General features: G+C 48.0%; 1 protein-coding gene across 1 annotated transcript; it reads right to left on the reverse strand.

Moving 5' to 3' along the window:
- Window positions 1-1,585: 1,585 nt before the first annotated feature.
- Nkx3-1 (NK3 homeobox 1) lies at window positions 1,586-5,459 on the reverse strand. Its single transcript, XM_013143309.3, has 2 exons — window positions 5,150-5,459; window positions 1,586-4,288 (listed from the first exon to the last, which is right to left on the reverse strand). The coding sequence occupies exons 1-2, from the start codon at window positions 5,439-5,441 to the stop codon at window positions 3,870-3,872; spliced, it is 711 nt and encodes a 236-aa protein (XP_012998763.2). The 5' UTR covers window positions 5,442-5,459; the 3' UTR covers window positions 1,586-3,869.
- Between the last annotated feature and the right edge of the window lie 5,277 nt (window positions 5,460-10,736).

Raw genomic sequence — 10,736 nt, forward strand, 5'->3', positions numbered from 1 at the left:
GAGCAGTAAATAACTCTCTGCTTTGGAAAACATGCCTGAGTGACACAGTCATGATGGCCATGGGAGGGACAGAGTCTGGAGGTCCCAGTGTGGAAGTTTGTGCTGCTCCTCTGGACTTGGATATCGTCAAGGTAAAAAAAATGCTGGTGACCAGAGCCCTGAGAGTGACCAGGGAGAGAGATGGTCCTATTTCTCTCTAATGGTGGATTTCATGGTACTTCACAGAGTCTCCCTGAATGGGGCTGACAACCCTCACACACGTCGGCAGCTGATGGGGATGCTAGTGTATCACTGAGTCCCTTGAGGAAGAAACTGCATCACCCAGGTTACCCAGGTTTCCGGGCATGACTGAGGCCCATCAGATGATCATCCTCCTCTCTTCTGTGCGGGACACAAACTCTCTCAAGCTCTCTGAACCCTTCTCCGGGTCAGTTTTGGTCTTTCCTCCACCCCGCCTCCCTCCTTCCCTTCCAGGTGTGCCTCTGAAAAACTTCTTCCAGGGGCTTCCCCTCACAGGTTCCGTTTCGGGACATCCAAGCTAAGTGACTGCCTTCCCGTGGCCATGGTTCCCTCGGAGGTCAGCTTGGAGATGCATGATGCTAACATTCTCCAAGAATAATAATTTACTTTGTAGTTAGAAGAGAAACATTTTTGCTTCAGAGTGAGTATGTGGCATTTTTTCCTCCTTTCTGGCAATCCACGTGAGTCCTGGGGAGGACAGGTGTGACGATGGTAGAGATGTTAGTGAAAGTTGGGAAAGGGGCAGAAAAGAGGAGGCAGTGGGGACTTTCTAAGAGATGGCAGGTTTTTCTTTAATTTCCTGGATTACTTTTAAATGGTTCTTTTCCTCCCTACCCCAAAAATCCACATCTGTTAATTTACTGCAGGAGCCTTTGTAACTGAGAGCTAATGGCCTTCCAGGGAGGGGAGGTAGCTAGGGACTTATGCCTTAAACCTCGTGATGCGAGCATGCCATGAGAAGCTCCACCTGTGTGTACAATGTACTTAAAGGATTAGAGCACACTTTGAAATTATGATATGTTTCACCTAAAGTAAGCACCTTATTCTTTAATCTTCTATTTCCTTTAAGGAGGGAGGTAGGAGAGAAAACCATCAATTCTCCCAGGTAATCAGGTGCACGAGACACTGCTTGTAGGATTTAATGAAGGCTTAAACACAAGGAGATGAAGAATGTGGTTTATGTATATTTTAACACAATAATCAATCTTATTTCCAATGCTCATGATTCAATTCAATGGTCTATGGAGTCTGGGTGCAGGTAGCACTTTAGGGAGACATAGCAGTGACAGGGACAGGAAAGATGCACTCTGAGATGCTGGTAGGACCTGAAAGGGGACTTTTTAATTGAAAACCTGCTGTGGTCTCCATGTTCCATTTGTGATCTTCTAGGAACATAGGTTAATACCTGACAGGCTTTGTTCATTAGCCACCAGCTAAGCTGCTGCTTTTGATGCTTTGGTGGCTATAGGTTTGTCAGGCCTGTTGAGGGTAAGAGAAGACGGTATCCAGAAATATAAACAGCAAGCAATCTTTCGGAGTCTGAAAATCACACACAAATCTCTCATAAACACATAGAGACTTTATTATGAAAATGTTTCTATGCTGCAAAAATACATAGGAAAATAAAAGTTTGGGACATTTTAGTAAACTTCAAGTCACAAATTTTCAGGTCACAGACACAGGATAAAAATAGAGTGTCCAGGTAAAATGGCCTGGAGCATCGTCCTGGTCATCTGTTGAAGATCAGTAGATTAATTCTCCCAATGTTTTTCTACCAGGTCAGGGGTGGTGAATGACTGATTCAGGTTGGGGATGGGATGGGCAAGATGAATGCAAAGACTAAATGATTTTAAACAAAAACTTTCTTTGCAACAAAATATACTTATTACAGAAAATGTTTAATCCTTGCAGGAGCGTAGGTTGAAAGAATTCAGTTCAGAGAGTGGGGAGAGAAAGCAGCACTGTGAGAAGCCAAATCAGAAGTAACACAGGCTTCTGTGCCTTTGCATCACCTAGCACTGTGGCAGAGGCCACCACAAGTGGCCCTGAACAATATCTCAATGTGGAGCTCACACCGTAGCCAAATGGGGTGAAACCTGCCAACCTTCTATCTTCTCACTGGGGCCAACAATGAATTGGCCCTTTTAACAGGAAGAAACCTGAAGGTTTCTCACTGCACCGAATTAAGTAGTGGAATCAAAAGACTTTCCAGCAGTGGTCATGCCCCCTCCACACCTGATGTCTCTGCTGCTCAGGTCCCCTGAGATAATAAGGTGGAGAGGGGCAATGTTCTCTGCTTGCTGCTCTTTCTCCCAAAAGTCACGCCGCAGGCACTGAGCACAGTTCCCGTAGCATTTAGCCAGTTTGTTTTTCTGGTGACTGAAGCTATCATAATGTGCTTTATAAACAGCTTCCTCCCTCTAAGTCTCTTCCTGAGAAGCACAAGAGCCCCTCTGCTTTCTCAGTGGCTTGGCAGCCTTCTACCTGGCTGCCTTTACTTCCAAGCCCAGCCTGCGCCTGCCAGCCCACTGCCTGCCCTGGGAATCTCAGTGATGCCCGTCCTTCATTGGTGTGTGTGTCGGTCCTTCCCTGTGAAACCCCTGAAACCTCTTACCTCCTCCACCTGCAGGCATCCCCAAGACTTGATGAACTTTGCAGAGCTGCAGTGATCAGAGCTGTCAGATCTTTAAACAGGATTTGGAATTTAATGCTGTGCGTTTTTAAGGGTAAGAAGTAAATGTTGCTAGTTTTTCTGTTTTGTTTTGTTTGGAAACTGTATCTTTTGATTCATTCAGAATTTGCTCCTCTACTTTTTTTTTAAACTCATGAAATGTGGGCTGAGGGTAGAGGGAGAAAAAAGAAAAAGATCAAATCTCAGATCTCAGGCTAAATAAGAAAGGTGAAAGTTAGATGTGGCCAGTTAAAAGCCTGGACTGAAAGGAAGTCCTTTGTTGATTGCTGTAGAAAAGGAACAAAAAATGAAAGAGGAAAGAAAGAAACTTATCCTCCCCCCCCCCAACCATATGCCATCTCTTTCTCTCATAATGTAGTATAAATTCTAGCCAAAAGAGTCCAGGAACCTCTGATTCTAAATTCTCCAGCCAGGGCAGAAAAGGTTAGCAGAGGCCTTTCCACTTTTAGCTAACAAACAAGGCAGCAGTCCTAGCAAGGAGCCTGGAGGACTCTCCTCCCCCAGGCCTCTGCCTCGGAAGAGCAGAGTCTTCCAGCATGGCCCCACCCCTCGCAGTCCAGTCCTGTTTACACCGCTTGTCTTAAAAGCCACAGTGAGTGCATCCTGTTCTTCCGAGGCCCTCGGTAAATACATAAAGAACCGGACTTTTGGAAAAGGAATAAGCAGCTGATGTTTTCATGCTCCTCCCTGCCCATATTCCATGCAACCTGCTCAGAGTTGTCTGAAACCCTCACATGCCCTTGTTTTCACAGGGACACAGTGAGACCTTGGTTATTCCAGGCCAACAAGAAGGCTTTGAAGTTCAGCTTACTCAGGTAGGCAACTTCCTCTCTCCCTTTAGGTTGGCTCTTCTAAGTCCATGCTCAGCTCAGTTACCCAAAGAGAATGGAACTGCAGAGACAGAATCGTCAACTGCAGTGCAAACAGCTCATCCAAAGTTAAGCCAAGGGCTGTAAAGACCTTTCTCTGGGCGAACTGTTTAGACATTAAAATAGCCACTGCCCTAGTCTTTTACTGGCTCACCAGTGAGGAGGTCCTTGCAAACCTCCAACGGTTTGCATCTGTACCCCTCTGTCTCCCCAGCACTCCCCGACCTCAGTCCCTCCTCTGTGGGGAGGCAATTTCCCACCATACGCGGTTGACATCTGAGCAGCCATTACCAGAAAGTGGGGCTCCAGCTGCCCAGACAGTACAGGTAGGGGTAGTAAGGGTAGCTGTTGTACACGGAGACCACAGAGGCCCGGGAGAGCGCGTCGTCCTTCAGGACTGGCAGGGAGGGGTGCTTCTCCAGCTCCCCCAGATCCGAGGACAGCTGCTTCCGCTTAGTCTTATAGCGTCTGTTCTGGAACCATATTTTCACTTGGGTCTCGGTGAGCTTGAGGTTCCTGGCGAGGTGGGCCCGTTCGGGGGCAGACAGGTACTTCTGGTGGCTGAACTTCCTCTCCAACTCAAGGACCTGAGTGTGAGAGAAGGCAGCGCGGGAGCGCTTCTGCGGCTGCTTGGCGGTCTGGGGAAGGCTTGGTAAGGCGCCCGGGGAGGGCTCACAGTCCAACAGATAAGTCTCGAGGCGCCTATCTGGAAAAGAGAAGGGGAGACGGTGGGTGGCAGGAGGAGTAACATGGGAGTGCAGCACTGCAGCCGCCCTTATCTCTTCAGAGAGCAAACAAACAGCCCACTGTTGGCCTGGATACTTTTCGCTTTTTTCGCAGGACTAAGGAACTCTCCCTAGCGCGGAATGACTGCATCCCTGTATTTTGTATTCGTTTTCTAATCATCAGCAGGAACCCGAAATCACAAGGTTCAGTGTGATCGGACTTTTTGCTCTAGGGTCGGATGCAATGAACCACGGTGGGGGGAGAAGGGGAAAAGGGGATTCAGGCTGGGTCTGTGCGCTTTAGAGACCTGGAGGCCCGAGCAAGGGAGGCGGAGGAGTAGCTCATTCTCACTCGAAAAGGAGACCAAAAGGCATCCGGCGCGAGCATCCGGGTGGGCAAGAGAGGGCTTGCGCGACGGAGGCGGCGCGGGCTAATGGCAAGTTCATTCCCGGCTTTAATCCCTACTGCTCTAAATGAGGCGTTAGGCTGCCGCGAGGAAGTGATGGGGAGAGACTAAGCTGCGCTGAGCGTTCCCACCGCGTGTGATCTCCCGGAGCCCGCAGGGGACACTCGCGGTACAGATTTACAGATGGGGACGGGGAAGGAAAGGAAACCCTGATTGTTAATGTTAGTAAGTTACTGCTTCTCCCAGGGCACGTGCCCCACGGAGCAAGCGGGTGCAGCAGTGTGCGCGTACGTAGTCTGCGTCTGGGGTCCCGATGTCGACGCCCGAGGCGCGACCGTGACCAGGGGTCCCTGAGGTTCCCTCTGTGGCCCCGGGGCCCCTCGTCCCTGCACCCGAGCTCCGGGAGGCGCGCCTGGGCCTCGGCGCCTGCTTTACCTGGCTGGGCCTCCGCCCGCGTGTCCGCCTCCCTGGGCGCCCCAGCGCGGCCTCGTCCTCCTCCGGGCTCGCACTCAGGGTCCCGCCGCGGCGGCTCGGGCTGGCACGGGGGCTGCGGGTGCCCGGCGTGGTCACCGTGCCGCTCCGCGCCGTCCCGCAGGATGTCCTGGATGAGGAAGGAGGTGAGCGGCTTGGACGCGGCCGGCCGCGAGGCCCGGGGGCTGCAGCCGGCCGCCTCCGCCTCCGCCCCCGCCTCTGGCTCCCGGAGCCGCGGCTCTGGCGCCCGCAGCATCCCCGCGGCTCGCTCCGCGGCAGCCACTTTCGCTTTGCGCCGCCCGCGCGCTCTTATATCGGGGAGCGCGCCGCGCCGCCTTCCCATTGGCCGCGGGGACCGGGCCGCGCCGCCGATTGGCCACCCCGCGCTCCAGGTGACCCCGCGCAGGAGGCCGGTCCTCGCGTGGTCCAGCCGCGCTCCGCCCGCCCGCGGAGGCTCAGTCCTTCCGTCCTGGCCTCTGCGCCGTCCCCCGCGCGCCTCCCTCCGCCCTGGGTCGCTTTCCGTGCTGCGCGCGAAAACCAAAGTCACCTGCGCTTAGCAACTCACCGGCAACAGGGATGATGACACTTGGCACTACGAAAACGCTCCACTCAGCGAGTCGGAGCGCCTTGCACCGCAGAGACCGGCAGGCCAGTCCCTTGAAAACCCGTGCAAGTCACAGGAGAGATTTCCGGGGTGCCGTGAGGTGCAGCCCCTGACCTAGGCCACCGAGGAGAGTGGAAGAGGAAAAAACGAGCCTTGCATCAGAGTTAAGATGACTGCGGTGAACTCTGCTGTGACTGTGTGAGAGAATTTTCATAGGAAATGCACACCCGAGCAGATGCAGAGGTGCTGGATGTCGGACTGGCTAGGTGGCGAGAAGCAGTGATACCCAGAGATAAGTAAGATCTCATAAGATAAAGCTCGCGGCCACAATGTTAACACTTGGTGAGTCTAAAGGGATGCTAAGGTTTTTTTTTTTAGCTACCTTTATGCTGCTTTTGCATCTGTCCTGGCATATTCCGGTCCCTTGGACTCTTTGCAAAAAGCTATGTTGTGTGTTTGGGACGAGGGAAAGAAACTAGATTATCAAGACCACAGGGCCCTATGAGACCCCTCCCGTGCAACCGGAAGGCCTTTGCAAAGTTGGTTTTCTTCTCTCTCTTTCTAGACCTGTATTCCTTAAAAAACAAAAAACAAAACAAACCAAAAAAACCCACCTTTTTGTAAAAGACCGTCCTTTTGAACTAGTTATAGGTTCACAGGAGCTTGCAAAAATATTATCTCCAGTATCGCTGATCATAGACTGAATCTTAGGTAACGGTAGGACAAGATTTTAAAAAAGAAAAATGGGCAGTTAATTGTTAACAAGATTACAGATTTTCTATTGTTTTCAGCATTTAAAATCTACATTCACTACATGTATGTATCTCTGTGTAACTGCATTACAGGTATAATTCTTGTGATCATCACATTCAAAACACAGAAATATTTTGTCACCACAAAACTTTCCCCTGTACAGTCTCTTTGTCTTTGGACACCCAGTTCTTTTGCTCCGGTCCTGACCCTGGCGACTCCTCCTCTGTGCCCCAGCCCAACACTTTCACATTCAGAGATGGTGATGTAAAGGGGCTCACACACCCCACAGTCTGTAACAGTTTGTGGTTGGCTTTTTAAACTATGCTTCATACTTCTGAGGTCCAGTTAGACAACTGCATTGTTTGTTCATACTTTTTACTGCAGAATAGTATTCCACTGAAGGATCTGCCAGTTTGTTCAGCTCTGTCCTCTTTGAAGGACACTGGAATTGTCCTTGCTATGAGTATGGTGGTATTGGGAGCTGTGATGGGAGGCCCGTAGGTCCTTGAGGGCCAGTCACTAAGAAGAGTGTGGGGACCTGGTGCTCTCTCTCTGCTTGCTTGGAGGGCGGGTGTGAGCTCTCCCTGTAACATACACTTCTGTCATGCTGTGCGTCCTTCTCTGAGGCCCAAACCAATGAGGCCAGCTGGCCTTAGACCTGTACTTCCCGAAGTAGAAACCAAGACACACCTCTCTTTGCTTCATAAATCACCTGCCCTGGTGTGTGTTTGTAGGGAGGGAAAGCTGACTCATGCAACAAAGTTTATTATAATGCAATTCCTGGCTCATATGGTAACTACATGCTTAGTGTTGTGAAAAACTGCTTGAGTGTTTTCCAGAGGGGTTGTACCATTTTACCTTTCCACAAGCTGTGGGTCAGGCTGTCAGTTTCTCCACATCCTCATCAGCACTTAATGTTATCATTATTTTTATTTTAGCCATTGGTGGTAGATGTTTAGAGCTCTCTTAATTGTAGCTTTCATTTTTAATTTGCATTTGACAACTGGTTAATGATGCCAGCATCTTTTCATGTGTCTATTTGCCAATTGCATCTCCTCTCTGGTGAGATATATATCCAAGTTTTTGATCCATGTTTTATTTAGATTTTCTGTTTTTTACTGTTGAGGTTTTTTTTTTTAAATTTTATTTTGGAAGTAGTAAAATACAACAGAACAAGACAGAACAAAATCAACTAAGATCGTACAGTGGAATTGGTACAGAACTTCACAACAGGTTACTGGGATAACAGTAATAGGTATCAAGTATATTTCATTATCTTTTTTTTTTATCGGTACCAGGGATCAGACTCACAACTGCCTGCTTGCAAAGCAGGTGCTATGTCACTGAGCTAAATCCCCAGCCCCTATTTCATTATCTTTATAATAGTTGTTCTTTCAAACATGTATATCAAAATGAGATGAAATACAGAACATTATAGAACTTATCAAAACAGAATATTGAATAGAGCAGTACCATTAATCAGAATAGAGCAAAACAGTAATAAAAATATTTGCCTTCAAAGAGATGGTAGAAGGAAGTCCCCCTTATTTGCTATGGTCAACCTCCCAGGAGATGCTCAGATTTCTGGTTCCCATTTGCTAACAGGGGAGGGGAGGAGGGGGGACAGGAGAAGGGAGGTAGGGGAAGTGGGATGTTTGACTCTCACCCGAGCATCAGTAGGTTCACTATTGCTTAGCAGGGAGGCAGGCTAAGCAATGTTTGGTTTCCCAGCATCCTAAGTTCCAACATGGCACGGATCGCAGGAGACACTAGTGGTCCTCCCCCTGGAAGGGCTGCAGTCTGCCACACCAACACTGCTTACCAAGCTTGCTTGGCTTCCCAGCTTCCTAAGTTCCAAGATGGCATGGATCTCAGGAGCTGCTGGTGGTTCTCCCCCTGGAAGGGCCGCAGTCTGCCACACCGCCTCCGCTTACCAGGGAGGGGAGATCTACTGTTGAGTTTTGACAGTTCTTTATAAGGCACCTTTGTTGGATGTGTTTGGCAAATATTTACACCCATTCCTAGCTGCATTTTCATCCTTTTACTAGGATCTTTTCCAGCACAGAAGTTTTAAGCTTCAGTTTAGTAATTTTTTATTTTACAGACTGATTTTGGTGTTGTGCCAGTAACTCTTTGCTCAGCCCTAGTACTGCACATAACTTCTTTTGTTACATTCTGAAAGTTTCATACTTTACTCTTGAATCTGTGCTTCATTCTGAATTATCTCTGTGTACGGTGTGAGGTTTGGGGTGAGGCCAGCTTCTTTTCATTCTTAAAATGTAGAGCAGGTGGCATTTCACATCAGCAGGGATATTGTAAATGATTTGCTAACTACTGCTGCCACTTGGAAAATGCAAAGTTCTATTCTTCTAACAAAATAAATTCCAGATGTCCCCAAGGTATAAAATACAGGCAGGCAGAAAAAAATTTAACTACACTCCTCATGAAAGAGATGCAAATCAAAGCCATATGGAGATGCTACCTTTGCACCAATCAGATTGGCAAAGGTTAAAGAAAAAAGAGGATGACATCTAGCATTGGAGCGCACGTGGGAGAATCATTGCTTGTATCAACTTGCGGGGAGAATAAATCATTTGTGTATACTCAGATGACAACTTGAATGAATCTTTCGATGTTAAAATATCTATTTGGTGCTTAGATAGTTGCCTTAGACCCCTACAGAGACACAATGTACAACTGAGGGACAGTCTTCAGCTTGATCAGGGGCTAGTTACAAAATGTGCTATAGCATGAACTCATAGTGTTAGAAAGCGGCTCCGGGTTATCTATAAATGCTTTCTATATCTAGGAGGAAATTATATGAACATTTTTCTAGTAGAGCAGAACTTCTGCTCAGTGAGATGGATAGAGATTGGTAGGAAAAAAGCGTGAGATGAAACAGCTTGCAGTTTCTTGCACATACTGCGTATAATCTTTAAAGCTTTCACATCTGGAGTGGGACCAAGCTGAGCCTGTATCCTCCACCTCTTAGTGGAGGTCTCAGATCTCCTCAGTTCTTCTCTTCTCAGGTCTCAGATTTTCCCTCAGATGGGGGATGCAGATCAGTACCTGGCCTTGTCTTGTTTTGCAGTTTCTTTCCTCCATCTTTGGCATTTGGCCCTTTCCTTTAGTAGACCCTAAGCTCCCTGAGAAGGGGCCAGGTCCTCCCATTTATTTGTGCATCTCTCATGCCTAGCTTGGTTCTTGACATACAGGGAGTTCTTGCTAAGGTTCTTTAGCTGAATGTCCAACTTTAGTTACTCTGTGGCATCTCTCTGGCTGGTAGAATTATCCCCTGTGAGATCATAGAGTCCCAAGGCAAGTCACAGAGGAAGACAAGTCACCTTTGTCCCCTGGCTGTGTTATGCAGCTTAGATTGGTTGAAAATGACTGATGACAGCTAAGAAGATGCAAAGGGGCTATCATAGGGGGAGTGATGACCCCTCAAGATGTCCAAAGTGCAGATATGAATTTTTAAAAAGGCCGAATTATGTATTTTTGATCTGTTCCCAATTCCTTCATTAAAGCGGTCTCCTAGAATCTATGAGTACACTTTGCAGATGGAGAGGCACAGTTATGGTTGCAGATAACGTCAAGTTGGGAAGATTATTCTGAGTTACTCATAAGTAGTTGCAAGGCAAATGTCCAGGAAAGCCAGAGTAAGAGAGATGTAGCGGGGCTGGGGATTTAGCTCAGCGGCATAAGCACCTGCCTTGCAAGCAGGCGGTCGTGAGTTCGATCCCTGGTACCGATAAAAATGAAAAAGACAAAAAAAAAAAAAAAAAAAAAAAAAAAAGAGAGATGTAGCAATTGGGACACATTTAGAGAGAGAGGGTGTGAGAAAGTCTCACCTGGCCGACCCTGGCTTTGAGGCTAAGAAGAGGCCATGAGCCAAGAAGTACAGGCAGCATCAAGAAGCAGGGAAAGAAGAGGAAATTTCCTATCCCAGCTCCAGGATGAGCGCAGCCCTGCCAGTGTCTCTGTATTAGCCCAGTGAGTCCCTATTTGGATTCTGAGCTCCAGAATAATCAGATAATGAATCTGTGTTGGTTAAAGCAACAACCAACTAATTTTGGGATACCGCCACAGCAATAATCCAAGAATTAATAAGAGGCCTTATAAAAGTAGCCAAAATATCAAGCTATGGTGACATATGCTATAATCTTAACTGCTTGGGAGATTGAGGCATGAGGA

The sequence above is a fragment of the Cavia porcellus genome, unplaced genomic scaffold (genome assembly GCF_034190915.1).
Source record: "Cavia porcellus strain 051 isolate PalLab524CR breed Dunkin Hartley unplaced genomic scaffold, mCavPor4.1 scaffold_24, whole genome shotgun sequence".
NCBI lineage: Eukaryota > Metazoa > Chordata > Mammalia > Rodentia > Caviidae > Cavia > Cavia porcellus.